Source organism: Papio anubis, chromosome X, assembly GCF_008728515.1.
Source record: "Papio anubis isolate 15944 chromosome X, Panubis1.0, whole genome shotgun sequence".
NCBI lineage: Eukaryota > Metazoa > Chordata > Mammalia > Primates > Cercopithecidae > Papio > Papio anubis.
The window spans coordinates 512,025-528,987 of NC_044996.1; the positions used below are offsets into that span (position 1 = coordinate 512,025).

The 16,963-nt window shown below is 37.9% G+C and overlaps 2 protein-coding genes across 7 annotated transcripts in view; one reads left to right on the top strand and one right to left on the bottom strand.

Moving 5' to 3' along the window:
• The window catches only part of TMLHE (trimethyllysine hydroxylase, epsilon), a 70,068-nt gene extending 53,737 nt beyond the window's left edge, over positions 1-16,331 (bottom strand). For 2 of the 6 annotated variants that reach the window (XR_004180552.1, XM_031660445.1), the window contains exon 1: positions 14,556-16,325. Coding sequence is in view for 4 of the 6 variants with exons in the window: in XM_031660445.1 (XP_031516305.1) it covers positions 14,556-14,736 (181 nt within the window). In the remaining 2 variants the exon portion in view is untranslated. Of the gene's footprint in view, positions 1-2,165; positions 2,168-5,799; positions 5,805-14,555 lie in introns of those variants that run through there. The other 4 variants (XM_009198574.2, XM_031660444.1, XM_031660443.1 and 1 more) reach the window with 4 other exon arrangements.
• The window catches only part of CLIC2 (chloride intracellular channel 2), a 113,270-nt gene that overhangs the window by 57,965 nt on the left and 38,342 nt on the right, over positions 1-16,963 (top strand). The gene's annotated exons all lie outside the window — the stretch shown is intronic.

Genomic DNA, 16,963 nt, shown 5'->3' on the forward strand with positions numbered 1-16,963 from the left:
ATAATATCATGTCATATATTTTAAACATACACAATGCAATTTCTTTTAAAAAGCAAGTATTTATTTACAAAAAACTACTGAACCTTGGGTAAAAATAGTGGGAATCTGTGGTGTATTTTAGCATGGGGTGCTCCCACTCCTATTCCTCCACCCCTAGCTCCAATCAGCAGTAGTTCCACGAAGGTGGGCTAAACCAAGAAAACCGGCAGCTTTGCTGTCAAAGATGACTAACGTGATTTGGAGCAGAGCATTCATAAAACCCCTATGCACCTGGGTGTTATCAAAAACAATTACGGAAGCCATACTGGTTGGAGCAAACAACAGACCCGAAGAACAGCCAGAAATCTAACCAGGCTATATAGGGAGTGAGAAAGCTATAATGGGCCTTGAAAAGCTCCCACACATCCCTAGTATTTGGAAGGTTGCATATGCATGCACTGCTGTGTGCACACTGAAGAGAGACTGGAAATGGCCCTAGTTATTTACATGTCTCTGGATGAAAATGAGGGTTTTTGTAGGAAACATGAGAATGACAGAAAGTAAAAACCAGGACAAACTTCTTGGGTTAGTCTGTTTGCATCATTATAGAGAAGTATCTGGGGCTAGGTAACTCGTAAAGAAAAGAGGTTTATTTGGCTCATGGTTCTGCAGGCTGTACAGAAAGCATAGTGCTGGCATCTGCTTCTGGTGAGGGCCTCAGGAAGCTCATAATCATGGCAGAAGGTGAAGGAGAGCTAGCACGACACATAGTGAGAGAGGGAGCAAGAGAGAGGGAAGAAGTGCCAGGCTCTTTTAAACAATTGGATCTTGTCTGAACTCATTACTGAGGGGCAGGCACCAAGCCATTCATGAGGGATTTGCCCTCATGACCCAAATAACTCCCATCAGGCCCCATTTCCAACACTGGAGATCACATTTCAACATGAGATTTGGAGGAGACAAACATCCAAACCATATTACTTGTAAATAGCTCAAACTTTGAGTGTATGCCTCAAACAACACACAGATCCTCTGGCAAAGGGTGGAAGCCTTATTAGATTAAGTTTTTTAAGCATAACCTCTGATCAATAGTTGGCTGGCCTCTAAACTATATCAGGAATTCTCAACCTGATGCTTCAAGTAGGCCTATGGACATCTGGGCCAGATAGTCTTTTTGTCACCAGGTGTCAGCAGCATCTTCCTCTCCAGTTGTGACAACAAAAAATGTCTCCAGACAATGCCAAAGGTCCCCTGGGGGGCAAAATAGACCCCAATTGAGAGCCACTGGGCTATGGTGATCGCAGTGCAATGCTTAGGAAACCACAGTTAAAAATAAAAATAAGAAGTAAAAATAAAACCTGAGCAGAGACATCAGTGGCTACACACTGCAGGGGACAAAGACTCCACAGAATTACCACAGACAACAAAAAATACACAAGACAAACAAATACACAAAATACAAACAAATACACAAAAATATGCAACAATTACACTGCAGGGGACAAAGACTCCACAGAATTACCACAGACAACAAAAAAATACACAAAACAAACAAATACACAAAATACAAACAAATACACAAAAATATGCAACAATTACTCTGGGGACGTCAGAACTCAGTTTCCACAAAATGTTATCTAAAATGTTCCAGATTTTCAACAACAAGAAAAGATCATGAGATATGTGTAGAAACAGAAGGGTTACCTACACACAGAAAAAAACCCTCTGAGAATATTATAGAAAATCCTATTGCCTAAGTCAAATATGCAGATAGAAGGCAACTTATCTTCTGCAGAAAATGTCTTTCCCTTCTAATAGTCTTGAGCTTTACAGGAGAGAAGCAGAATGGACTATTGGGGCATCACCTCCATGTACCTATATTATTTCCTCATTATAAGCCAACACTTGTCTGTGATGGCAGGTATGCCTTATACAAGTGCTTTCAAGGTATACCCCAACTGGATGCTTGAAAATCCATAGCTACTGCACTTAATTGAAAGACTGTCTGATACAACTGATACTCTGAAATAGGGCTATTCATTTGGTGGTGCCCTACAGTTGGAGTTCTTGTCCTAGGGTATGTGGAATAATATGCAAAATGTGTGTGTGTGTGTGTGTAGAATTCTATAGGGTCTATAACCTAAAAACATTGAGAACCCTTTCCTTACAGTGACAAAAGTGAGTACCACTAACCCTTATTCAGTTTGGTCATTGCAGTGAGATGATGCACAGTTCAACAAACTATAGCTTATGGGTCAAATATAGTGTGTGACCTATTTTGTTTGGCTTGCAAGATAAAAAATGGATTTTACACTTTAAAAGTGTAATAAAACAAAAACAAAACAAAGAAAATCACTGTAATGGTTAACTCTACGTGTCAATTTGACTGTACCATGGGGTGCCCAGATACGGGGCTAAACATTAATTCTGGGTGTATCTGTGAGAGTGTTTCTGGAAGAAATTAGCATTTAAATCAATAAACTGAGTAGAGTACATTGCCTTCTGCAACGCGGGGATAATTCTGTCTGCCTGCTTGAGCTGGGATATTGGTCTTTTCCTGTACTTGGACTGAAACTTACATCATCAACCTTCCATTTTAGGCCTTTGAACTTCGACTAGAGCTTAGATTGATTCTCCTGGTTCTTTTTTTAAAAATGTTTTTATTATACTTTAAGTTCTAGATTTGTTACATCTGTATACATGTGCCATGTTGTTTCTCTGGAGAATACTGACTAATATAGATATTGGTACTGAGAAGTAGGGTACTGCTCTAACAAATACCTAAAACTGTGGAAGCAGCTTTGGAAATGAGTAATGGGGGAGACGCTGTAAGAGTTTTGAGGTACATGCTAGAAAAAAGCCTAGATTACTGTGAAGGGATTGCTAATGGTATTTCTGGTAAGAGGTCAGAAAAAAAAGAGGACAGCTGGAGAGAAAGCCTCCATGTTCCTAGAGAATATAAATAATTGTAAACAGAATGCTGGTAGAAATATGAATGGTAAAGGCCATTCTGATGAGGTCTCAGATGGAAAAGAGGAACATGCTACTGGACAATGGAAAAAAAAAGTGACACTTTTTATAAAGTGGCAAAAAACTTAGCTGCAAAGTGATGAGAGAGCAGTTGGTTCCTTCTGACTGCTTATAGTAAAATGTGAGAAGAGATAAATGAATTGAAGAAAGAACTGTTAAACAAAAAGGAACCAGGACTTAAGAGATTTAGAAAACTCTCAGTTTATCCATATTGCAAAGAATGAGAGAGTATGTTTGAAAGGGAATACTAAGGGTGTGGCTGATCCACATTTGATAAGGAGATAAGTGTGTGCATGAACCATGGTCCTACTCAGCCATCTCAACAGAAGCCATAAACAGAGATGGGATTATACCAGCAGAAAAACTGCCAGCTGGGACCAAAAAGAACAGAGAAAATGGGACAAAATTGAGAGAGTTGTGCATATGCTATTTATTCCTCAAGAAAAGGGAAGAGTGAGGCTAAAGGCAATTTAGAGATCATCAGGGCACCATTCCCACCACAGGCCCAAGGGGCAGGGCTAGTTCTTCCTCAGTTTCAAAAGGTGTAGTCACCTCAAAGAGTCTCAAGGGCAGGGCTGCTGCTAAATTTTGGGCTTAGCTGGGACCCATCACTTTTTCCTTCCTTCTCATTTCTCCCCCGTCCCTGCCCGTTTTTTTTTTTTGAGACAGAGTCTCACTCTGTCACCTAGGCTAGAGTGCAGTGGTATGATCTCAGCTTACTGCAGCCTCCACCTCCTGGGTTCAAGCGATTCTCCTGCCTCCACCTCCCTGGTAGCTAGGACTACAGGTGCCCACCACCACGCCCAGCTAATTTTTGTATTTTTAGTAGAAACGAGGTTTTGCTGTGTTGGTCAGGCTGGTCTTGAACTCCTGACCTCAAGTGATCTGCCTGCCTCAGCCTTCCAAAGTGCTGGTATTACAGGCATGAGCCACCTGGCACCCGGCCTTATTTCTCTCTGTTTGGAATGGGAATGTCTCTATTGTGCCTGTCCCACCATCCTATTTTGGAAGCACATACTTATCTGGTTTCACAGGAGAAGAAATTTTGCCTCAGGATAAATTGTACCTCAAGTCTCACCCATATCTAATTTAGATGAGATTTAGTTAAGACTTTGGAATTTTCATCTTTAGAGTGGATGCTGGAATGAGTTAAGACTTGGGGTTGTTGGGATGGAATGTATATATTTTATGTGAGAAGAATATGAATTTGGGGAATCTAGGGGTGGAATGTAATAGACTGAATTGAGTCTCCCCTAAGTCCATATGTTAAAGTTCTAATCCCCAATGTGATGGTATCTGGAGATGGAGACTTTAGGAGATAATTAGGCCATGAGGGTAGATTCCTAATGATGGTATTAGTGCTCTTATAACAAGGGATGAGATGGAGCCCTTTATCTCTCCACCATGTGAAGATACAGCAAGAAGGCAGAAGGCAGCCATCTGCAAGCCAGGAAGAGTCCTCACCAGAACTTGACTATGCTGGTGCCCTGATGTTGGATTTCATAGCCTCCAGAACTGTGAGAAATAAATGTCTGTTGTTTAAGCCACCTAGGCTATGGTATTTTATTAAAACAGCCTGAGCCAACTAAGACAACCATGGGACAGAGATTGTACATGGCCCCAGAAAAGCCTAAAATATTTACTATCTGGCTGTGTTAGTCAGTTCAGGCTGCTATAACAAAATTACAATAGACTGGGTAGCTTAAACAAGAGATATTTATTTCTCACTGTCTGGAAGCTGGGAAGTCTAAGATGAGGGTTCCAGGCCATTTGGTTCCTGGTGAGGGCCCTCTTCTCGGTTTGCAGATGGCTACCTTGTTGCTATATCCTCAAATGATAGAGAGAGAATGTGCTCTCTCTTATAATGGCACTAATTCCATCATGAGGACTCCACCCTAATAACCTAATTAGCTCCCAAAGGTTCCATCTTCAAGTACCATCACATTGGGAGTTAGGGCTTCAACATATAAATTTGTAGAAAACACATTTAGTCCATAGCACTGGTCCTTTACAGATAAAAGTCTGCTGACCTCTGAGATAATCTGTAGCAGAAACTCTTTTGTTCATCCTCTCCTCCACTTCTAGTGAGCTGGCAAGAGTAGCTAATACTACCACCTTAATAGCATTTGAAACCTAACTAACACTTGTCTCCATTTAAGCGCCATACATCAGTCAAAATACTCTTTCCAATGAAATTTAGCTTAGAATCTCTTAAGTAGTTCCCCATTACAATAGGGTAAAGACCAATCTCCTCAAGATTGCCTACAAGGGTCTGCACAATGTGGCCCTGGCTAACCTCTGTAGCCTCTTTTATCAACCCTTCCTTGCACTTGACATAGCAGTCCATGTAGGCCAATATGACATATTCTCTGTAGCCCAACTCTTATACATATAGTTCCCTCTAACTGAAACATTCTTATTCACTGCCTCATCCCTCTTCTCCTGCCTAGTTCATATTCAATACTCATGACTTAGCTTAGTAGTTGTGCCCTGCAGGCAGTCATTCATAACTCTCCAGGTTGGATTAAGTACCTTTCCTCTTTGTTCTTACAGCACCCTATGCATTGCCTAAAAGAATTTCTCATGTTGTCTTATGCTTGTTTATCATTGCCACAAGACTGTGAGTATCTTGAGGATAGGGAATGTGTCTTCATCTCTGCATGCTTTGCACTTAGGACAATGTCTGAATCCTGGTAGGTATACATTAAATGTTTGTTGAATAAATCAATGGTAAATCAAGCAGTGGTGCAGCTGCCTTACTGGTAACTCCAATACAGGTCACATATCTACAAATGATCTTCTCCTGCTCTACTAGATACCTAGTAATCCTGACTATATGCTATATTCCATTTTCATGTTAAGAGTTGCTAGTTATCTAAGCAGTATAGTAGTGGAATAAACTACTGTGTGGCTAGACTTGCCTTTTAGTAGGCTTCAATATATCCCTTCATTTTAGTTAAGTTGGTATGCTTACTGTCCTTTTGCTGACTGGAGTCCATTCTTGCCTTTTCACTTGTAATTTTTCTCCTTGAAATCACAGGAGAAATTAATTAAAGGACCATCTGATTAAATGACTACCTTCTCCTTCAAAATATAGCTAAAAATTCATTTATTCAAGGCAGCTTCTTTGAATAATCTATTTCCTCTTTGAAATTAAATATTTGGTAGGTATCAACTCAATTTACATTTGTGTCTGGCATAAGCTAATTATGCTTCTCATATTTATTTACTTATTTTATTCGTTTCAGGGACTCTACATCTTACACTAAGAAAAGGAATCTTCCATCTTTGGTTCTCTAACAGTTCTCAGCTCAGTTAATAAAATTAACACTCAGCAAATGCTTATTAATTAGATCTTATCAAAATTTTAATACAGAAAAGAAACTTGAAACTCACCTCGATTCATCTTTTATAACTCACATTTAATCAATCACCAAGGTCTGTTGATTCCACTTCCTAAATCTTTCTGAAATACATATAACCTCTCCATTTACACTCCTTTCTCCTGACACATTCAGGTATTCATCATCTATAGACAGTGGGACTCTATAAAAGGATTTTAAAAATCAAGGTAGTAAAATCAGATTGTAGTTTAGAAAGAGCACTCTAGTTTCAGGATGGATAATGGATCATCAGGAGAGCAAGACAAGGCTGCAGTAATCCTGTTAAGATAGTTACCTCCTTGCTTCTCAATGTTGTTTTTGGACCACTTTTTCTACCTCCTTCCTCTAAAACCCAAGCTTCTTTGAAGATCATGCTTTCTTAATTATTCTAATCAAATACCTCTTGAGTCACTCTCCATTTTTAATGAAGTCCAGTTTACTGTTGTCCACTTTACCCTTTCCCTGTCGTCCTTGGCAACTTCATCATCATTAATTACAGTACTCCCAACATTTTCATTTAAAACATTCCATACTCTAGCCACCTCTTATTACCATTCCAGTTCAATTATTCTGGAACTCCTCACTACAATAATCCTTCCACCCCATAAAGAGCTCCAATCCATTGACCCTAAGCTCCTTTTCACTCTCTGTCATCTTGTTTCCTTTAATGTCCTCACTTCCCTCCTTACAGAGCCCATATTCCATGGTCCATCATTTTAATCAATTCCTTGCAAACAGTCTTAACTTCCTTGTCCCCTCTCTCTGTGCCATACTTCCCTGACAAAGCCCCAACCATGATAAACTCAAATTCCTACTTCCTGTGCAGCCAAGCAGCTGAACATTGCTGGAGAAAAAATTTTCTTTTATGTTTTATTGTTTTAATTGACGAATAATGTGTGTTGTTATCTTGTAAACATGATGTTTTAAAGTATATATACATTTTGGAATGGCTAAATCTAACCAATTAATAAATGGAACACTTCACATAGTTATTATTTTTGTGGTGCTAATATGTAACATCAACTCTGTTTTTCTTTTTTTTTTTTAATTATACTTTAAGTTCTAGGGTACATGTGCACAACGTGCAGGTTTGTTACATATGTATACTTGTGCCATGTTGGTGTGCTGCACCCAAGAATATAGTATCATCATTAACTATAGTCATTTTGCTATATGATAGATCTCTTGAAATTTATTCCTCCTATCTAACTCTAATTATGTATCCTCTGACCAACATGTCTCTATCTTCCCTCCCCGCAATCACCCTAGCCTCTGATAACCACCATTCTACTCACTTCTATGAGATCAAATTTTTTAGATTCCACGTATGAGTGAGATAATGCAGTATTTGTCTTCCTGTGCCTGGCTTATTTCCTTTAACATAAATTCCTCCAGGCTCATTCATGTTGCTGTAAATGACAAGATTTGATTCTTTTTATGGCTGAGTAGTGTTACATTGTGTATGTATACTTCACTTTCTTCATCCATTCATCCACTGATGGACACTTACGATAGAGAAAATTTTAAAAACTGCACTACCTAGTATCATTTTAAACTCATCATGAAAAATCTCAAATTAGTACTCAATACAGCCAAACAATTCTTGCATAATTTCCTAGTAAAATCACTCACTCTCTAAGAAGACTGTGTCATACCATCTCCCCTATCCTCAAACTGCCAACACCTCCTCACCCTTCACACTTTCAACTGACGACCTTGCTTCTTCCTTCAAAGAAAATGTAGAAGCAGTAAGAGAATCTTCACAAACTGATGCCCCATATCCAATCACTTACCTGCATCTGTGCCCACATATCCCACCTTTCTTTCTGTTATAATCGTTGAAATAATTTGTGTAAATATTCAAGGTCAATACTACCATTTATGAACTAGATTCTATCTCTTCTTTCCTACTTAGGGACTATGCTCCTGAAGCAGTTCTATTCTTCTCTTTTGCATCACCAAATTTTCCTTCCCTATTGGATCATCCTCATTTAGCAAACATGTAATATCTCCCATATTAAAATAATATTCCAGGAGTGCCATCAGCAAGATGGCGAATAGAAAACAAAAGACCCTCCTTCCCCCATGGATTGAATAACAATTTATGGAACAATTGCCTTTATGACAAATTCAGAAATGAGTTAAAAGGTTGCTGCACTCCAAGCAAGTGCAAAGTCAACCTCACCAAAACCCAGTAGGAAAATTCATGGCATTTCTTCACCAGAGACACTTCTCCCAGCTTGGTACATTGTAACTGAGAGGAAACCCCTACCTCTTGACTTACCCTAGTGGGGAAAAGAAGCTGAATGTCCAACATTCTAACCTTTCAGGGTGTTATCTAAAAGACTGGTTTCTGTCTTGCCTGAATCTAAGAACTGACAGCAATGGGATGCCAGGTTGGGGGCTTGCTGAGAACAAAAGTGATCTATGTGGCTTGGCTTGGCACCAGAGTCTGTAGACTATAGACAGACATTATGTGGAGCTCCAATACCCTAGTTTACTACAGAAACAGAGAGATGGCAGTATCAAGGGGAACTCCTGAATGGAAACTGATAAATCTCTTCAATTAGATGTTTATATGCACAATCCCAGAAGAGTATGCATTCCCAGGAAAGGATTAGGAGGTCTCTAGAGTCTTTAACTGGGCTAATTGGAGAATGTCCTCCTTGTATGCAACCAGACCACAAAGACTGAGAAAGGTAGCTGAGCTTTCAAATGTTAGTCTCAACAAGATATAATAAGACTTATGAAGAAACAAAGAAATATGGACTATTCAAAGGAATAATTTAAACCTCCAGAAAGCACCCCTAAAGACATATATAAATTACCAGACAAAAACTCAAAATAAGCATCACCAGAATAATTGAAGAATTTAAAAAGAACACAGGCAACTAAACAAAATTAGGAAACCGACATATAAACAAAATGAGAATATCAACAAATAAATAAAACTATAAAAATGAATCAAACAGAAATTCTGGAACTGAAGTATCTAATAATTGAATTGGAGAAATTCACTGGAGGGATTCAATAGCAGAATTGACCAGGCAGAAAAAAGAATTAGTAAACTCAATGATAGGACTTTGAAATTATTGAGAAAGAGAAGAAAAAAAAAACAAAGTGAAGAAAAATGAGGAGAACCTAAGGGATTTATGGGGCACCAACAAGCAGAACAACATATGCATGATGGAAATCACAAAAGGAGAAAAGAGAAATGAGTAGAGAGCTTATTTGAAGAAATGATGGCTGAAAACTCTCCAGATTTGATGAGAGAAAAGGACACACAAATTCAATAAACAACTCCAGTTGGAATAAGTCTAAAGAGACCTACACTGAGACCCATCAAAATCAAACTGTCAAAAGTCACACAGACAGAATCTTGAAAGTGGCAGGAAAAAATGACTCATCACATACAAGGGAGCTTCTATTAAACTATCAGCTGGTTTCTTAGCAAAACCTTGCAGGCTAGAAAGGAGTGAAATAATATATTCAATTACTGAAGAACAAAACCTGCCCACGAAGAACATTATATTTTATAAAACTGTCCTTCTAAAATGAAGGAGAGATTAAGACTTCCCAGATAAACAAAAGGAGAGGAAGTTGATCGCCACTCAATCTGCCCCACAAGAAATGCTGAAGGGATCCTTCAACTTGAAGAAAAAGGATGATAAATAGCAACACAAAATCATATGAAAATATAAACCTTCTGGTAAAGGTTTATTGTGTAGTATTGTAATATAAGTGTGTAAATCACTTTTAAATATGGTATAAATTTTAAACACAAAAGTAACAAATAATTATAGATCTATGTTAATGGATGCACACTATAAGGAAAGGATGCCCACCCTCAATATTACTATTGTTGAAGTACTGGGATTCCTAGCTAGAAAAATTAGACAAGAAAGAGAAGTAACAGAAATCTAAACTGGAAAAGATGAAGTAAAATTGTTTCTATTCACAGATGACATGATCTTATATGTAGAAAACCCTAAAGATTCCATATGCAATAAAAAGTATTATAACTAATAAATGATGTCAGAAAATTTGCAGGATTTCCAAAAGCAATACATAAAATCCATTGCATTTCTACATATTAATGGTGACCAATCTAAGAAGAAAAATTAAGAAAAAAATTCCATTTATTTATTTTATTTTATTTTTTATTATACTTTAAGTTCTGGGATACATGTGTAGAATATGCAGGTTTGTTACATAGGTATACATGTGCCATGGTGGTTTGCTGCACCCATCAACCTGTCATCTACATTAGGTATTTCTCCTAATGCTATCCCTCCCCTAGACTCCACTCCCCAACAGGCCCTGGTGTGTGATATTCCCCTCCTTGTGTTCATGTGTCCTCATTGTTCAACTCCCACTTATGAGTGAGAACATGCGGTGTTTGGTTTTCTATTCTTGTGTTAGTTTGCTGAGAATGATGGTCTCCAGCATCATCCATGTCCCTGCAAAGGACATGAACTCATCCTTTTTTATGGCTGCATAGTATTCCATGGTGTATATGTGCCACATTTTCTTTATCCAGTCTATTATTGATTGGCATTTGGGTTGTTTCCAAGTCTTTGCAATTGTGAACAGTGCTGCAATAAACATAAGTGTGCATGTGTCTTTATCATAGAATGATTTATAATCCTCTGGGTATATACCCAGTAATGGGATTGCTGGGTCAAATGGTATTTCTAGTTCTAGATCCTTGAGGAATCGCCACACTGTCTTCCACAATGGTTGAACTAATTTACACTCCCACCAACAGTGTAAAAGCATTACTATTTCTCCACATCCTCTCCAGCATCTGTTGTTTCCTGACTTCTTAATGATTGACATTCTAATTGGTGTGAGATGATTTTGATTTGCATTTCTCTGATGACCAGTGACGATGAGCTTTTTTCATATGTTTGTTGCCTGCATAAATGTCTTCTTTTGAGAAGTGTCTGTTCATATCCTTTGCCCACTTTTTGATGGGGTTGTTTTGTTTTCATGTAAATTTGTTTAAGTTCTTAGTAGATTCTGAATATTAGCCCTTTGTCAGATGGATAGATTGCAAAACTTTTCTCCCATTCTGTAGGTTGCCTATTCACTCTGATGGTAGTTTCTTTTGCTGTGGAGAAGCTATTTCGTTTAATCAGATCCCATTTCTCTATTTTGGCTTTTGTTGCCATTGCTTTTGGTGTTTTAGTCATGAAGTGTTTGCCCATGCCTATGTCCTGAATGGTATTGCCTAGGTTTTCTTCTAGGGTTTTTATGGTTTTAGGTCTTATGTTTAAGTCTTTAATCTATCTTGAGTTAATTTTTGTATAAGGTGTAAGGAAGGGATCCAGTTTCAGCTTTCTGCATATGGCATCAAAAAGGATGAAATACTTAGGAATAAACTTAACCAAGTTAGAGAAACACTTTTACAGTGAAAACTACAAAATGTTGCTAAGAGAAATCAAAGAAAGGTACAAATAAATGGAAAGGCATCTCATGCTCATGGATTAGAAGGCTTAGTGTTGTTAAAATGCCCATACTACCCAATGTGATCTACAGATTAAATGCAATACCTATCAAAACTCCAATGGAATTTGTTGTAGAAACAGAAAAAAACCTTCCTAAAAGTCATAGGGAATCTCAAGGGACCCCGAATAGTCAAAATAATCTTGAAAAATGAGAACAAAATTGGAGGTCTTACAAAGTGACAGTAATCAAAATAGTATTGATGTATGAAAAAGTCTTTATCTTTCACTTTTGAAGGATCATTTTGCTGGATATATAATTCTACATTGGTAGTTTTCCCCCCTTTATCACTTAAGTTTGTCATTCCATTGTGTTCTTGCTTGCACAGTTCCTGATGAGAAGTCCACTGCAATTCTTATCTTTGTTTCTCTGTAGGTAAGGTGTTTTTCTCCCTACTAGGCTGCCTCCAAGAATGTCTCTTTGTCTTTGGTTTTCTGCAGTTTTAATATAATATGCCTACGTGTCAGGTCTTGCTTGTTTATTTTAAGATGTGTATGTGTGTTTATTTATAATGAATTTGTTAATGTGTCTATTTTTATGCCAGTACTATATTGTTTTGATTACTATTGCTTTGTAATATATTTTGAAATCACGTAGTATGATGCCTCCAGCTTTGTTCTTTTTGCTCAAGATTGCTTTAGCTATTCGGTGTCTTAAGTTGAAAACTTTTCCTTTCAGATCAGGAACAAGACAATGATGCTTACTCTTCCTACTCTTACTCTACATAGTGCTGAAAGTCATAGCCAGAGTAATTAGGCAAGGAAAAGAAATAAAAGACATGCAAATAGGAAAGAAAGAGATGAATTTGTCTCTGTTCACTGATGAAATAATCTTATATATAAAAAACCCTAAAGAGACCACCAAAAAACTGTTAGACTTAATGAATTCAGTAAAACCAACATACAAAAATCAGTAATGCTTCTATACCCTAACAATGAACTAACTGAAAAAGAAATCAAGAAAACAATCCTATTTATAATAGTTGCAAAAAATACTTAGGAATAAATTTAACCAAGGAGATTAATAATCTCTACACTCAAAACTATAAAATATTGATTAAATAAATTGGAGAACACATAAATAAATGAAAAAATATTCTATCTTCATGGATTGGAAGAATTAATATTGTCAAAATATCTATACTATTCAAAGTGATCTACAGATTCAATGCAGCTCCTGTCAAAATTTCAATTACATTTTTCACAGAAATACAAAAAAGTCCTAAAATTCTGACTGATAATTTCAACACCTGTGTCATATGTAAGTCTGGTTCTGATATTGCTTTGCCTCTTCAAATTGTGTTATTTCTTGCCTTAGCAAGTTTTGTAATTCTGTTATTGTTAAAAGCCAGACATCTTGTATAGAGCAATAGCTACTGAGGTAAATAGGATTTTACCATGAATATCTATATTAATCTGGCCCAGAGTTAGGTTGTGTTTGATGTTTGTTGTCTCTGTGGGTACCAGAAGCATTAAATTTCTCTAGTGATTTTGCTTTTGTCTTCTCTCTTGGCCTTGGCCCTTCCCTTTGTGCTGTACCTCAGAGACAGGTTGTCTCTTGCAGCTCTTCCAGCTGTAATCCATTGTCATTTTAACTGGAGGCTTATTAGCTTGTTGTAGGGTGTGGGGGGATGAGGGCATTCTACAATCTTCAGATTCTCAGTCTCTGGAGTGCATAGTGGGCCTGTGTCTTGGAAGTGTGACTTTCACAATTGTTTTTGTTTCTCTTCCAGGGTGTGGTAGATTGAACTGTAACCCCCAAAAAGATATGTTGAAGTCCGAATCCCTGGTACCTGTGAACGTGACCTTATTTAGAAAGGGTCTTTGCAGATGTAATCAAGTTAAAATGAGGTCACACTGGATTAGGGTGGGCTCTAAATCCAATGACTGCTATCTTTATAAAGAGAGAAATATTTGAAGACAGAGATTAGGCATTGTGAAGAAGGCCCTGTGAATATGAAAGCAGAGATTGGAGTAATGCTGGCACAAGCAAAGTAATGCCAAGGATTGCCAGCAACCATAAGAAACTAGAAAAGGCAAGGAAAAACTCTCTCCCAAAGCCTTTGGAGGGAGCATGGCCTTACCAACCCTCCAAGACTATGAGAAAATAAACTGTTGTTTTAAACCACCTAGTTTGTGTAATTTGTTATGGCAGCCTTAGAAGACTCATACACATAGGTAAAGTATTCCCTCCTGCCAACTAATACTTTCTGTGGTTGTAACATTCCTAGTCTATGTCTTTGAAACCCGCTCCCTTGTATATTAAGGCTTTCTTTTCTTTCTTTTTTTTTTCCCTTAGGTAAGACAGGGAGATGGAGTGGGGCTGGAACAGGCTGAGTTGCCTTCCCCTAGTTGAGAAGGGATTTTGCTATTGCCTTCTGTTATTTTTGTCTTTCTCCCAACTTGTAGGCTAATCTTAAAAATAAATGGCTAGAGGTCCTGTCAACTCCACAAAAAGTATTTTCAGACCACACAGAAGGTATTTATCATTGCATAACAATGTGAATTGTACACTTAAAATGGTTAAGAGAATAAATTTTATACTGTGTGTTTTCTTACCACAATTTTATCATTCCAATTTTTGATATATGTGCTGCCAAAGCAAATATTTCTTACCACAAGTTTTAAAAAGTATCTGTCTTCACACATCTCTTACCAAAATGATCTTCATGTTGCTGCCAAGCACAAGTCAGAGACTTGGAGACTGTATGGTGCCAATGGACAGCTAAAGGAAGTAAGCTTTTGAAGTTGGGCTGTGAAAGGGCTGGATATATGACTCCTCCCTTCAGCAAGTCCTGAAGCCTGCTTTGTAGGTGGGACAATCTGTGGTACCACATCCTAGAAGATTGGATAATAACAAGTTAGTAGTAATATAAAACAACTTTTATGAGGCTGTAGGAATAACACTACAGATATAATTATGTAAAATGATAGATTTAATGATCTCAATACAGAGGATTAAACAAAGGCGAAATTGTGAAAAGCTAAGCATAAGTGATCTATAACCATTACTTACATTTTCTCATTAGCCACTCTTATTGTATGTCATACAGTATTCAGTACAGTCACATGCTATGCAGGTTTGTAGCCTAGGAGCAACAGGCTATATATATAGATATATATATATATCTGGGTTTGTTTACACTCTAAGATGTTCATACAACCATGAAATTGCTGAATGAGGCATTTCTCAGAATGTATCCATCATCATCCTGTCAACTGACCCATAATTGTAAAAGGATTATTTTTCATGTCTCATCCTTCTGGGTCTCTCTGCTTGTGATACTATTAATCACCCCTATTCTGACTACGTGAAAGTTTCTTCTCCGCTGTGGGCAAGTTACTTAAACCCTCAGTGACTCTATTTCTTCCTTTGTAAAATGAAGTTGATAATAGTATTTATCTCATGGCTTTCCTGTGAGGACTAAAATACTTAGAATTATATGTTCCATACTAAGCCCTACATATGTATTGCTGCTATTATTATCATTATTATGGCTGTTAGGAATAAACTGTATCTGTTGAGAAAATGCCTGGATAAACCTGCTTGGAGGTGGTGATGCTGAGTAGCATAGTTTTAGAAAAATTAATAAAACACCATTTGCATAAGGTCTTAAGAGGAATTAATTTGTCCTGTGGTGGAAGACTGAGAGAGCTATGTGATTGCAGATAGGCTGTGTGGTTCTCAATGTGAACCTTCTCAATTACACCCTCAAATATGCAGTAATGTAACTAAATCCACAAAATGCTTCTCTTGAGTGAACTAGTGAGTCCCTGTGTGTGTGTGTGTGTGTGTGTGTGTGCACATGCATATGTGTGGGTATGTGAGTTGTAAGCTGATGAAAGGACTGAACTTCATGTTGATATGGGATGAAAGCAATCATATACACTAAAGCCACAGCTAGAGATATAGTAGAATTTCCTAATCACTAGGGAGCAGTCTGTAATTACAGGATAGAGAATGGAAGGCTAAAGTCAACTTTATTGAGATTTTGTGGCTGAGGGCAAGGAGGAGAGCACAGAAAGTCCTCTGCTGATATCTGGGTTACATTTATTTCTTCACTGTCTCTTGTTTCCAACCTCCTACCTATAGGTACTGTCTAAAACAGGGGTTGGCAATCTGTGACCCACAAACTGAAATGGATTTTGTATTTTTTAAGGAGTTGTAAAGAAAAACAAAGATGAGTATAAGGCCAAGACTCCAGACGAAAACCAGACTAGAATTTCTCATTTGTAGTCTATGAAGTCTACAACACATGCTATCTGGATCTTGAAAGAAAAAAAATTTCCAACTCGTAGTCAAATATTCAATTCTTAATCAAATAGTCTTCTCCCACTACATCGAATAATCTCCCCAAAATCTGCTCTTAATCAAGTATATTCACTCACTTCATGATTTCACAAAATAAATATTACTAAGCAGGTTTATAATAGGTACTTTATTTTTTATTTTTTTATTTTTTTATTTTGTTGAGACGGAGTCTCGCTCTGTCGCCCAGGCTGGAGTGCAGTGGCCGGAACTCAGCTCACTGCAAGCTCCGCCTCCCGGGTTTGCGCCATTCTCCTGCCTCAGCCTCCCGAGTAGCTGGGACTACAGGCGCCCGCCACCTCGCCCGGCTAGTTTTTTGTATTTTTTAGTAGAGACGGGGTTTCACCGTGTTAGCCAGGATGGTCTCGATCTCCTGACCTTGTGATCCGCCCGCCTTGGCCTCCTAAAGTGCTGAGATTACGGGCATGAGCCACTGCACCCAGCAAGTATATGTTTTAATCAAAAGCTTACTGGAGTTTTGATTGGGACGTTTGCAAATTTTCAACATGAAAATCTTGCATATATTCTATTAGATTTATCTTAATGTATTTCATGGCATTTGGTGCTATTAGTATTTTTGAAAATTTTAATTTTTAATTGTTCATTGCCAATATGCAGAAAAACCACTTTTTTATTTTTTACTATGACAGCTTTGCTCACTGCAAGCTCCGCCTCCCGGGTTTACGCCATTCTCCTGCCTCAGCCTCCCGAGTAGCTGGGACTACAGGCGCCCGCCACCTCGCCCGGCTAGTTTT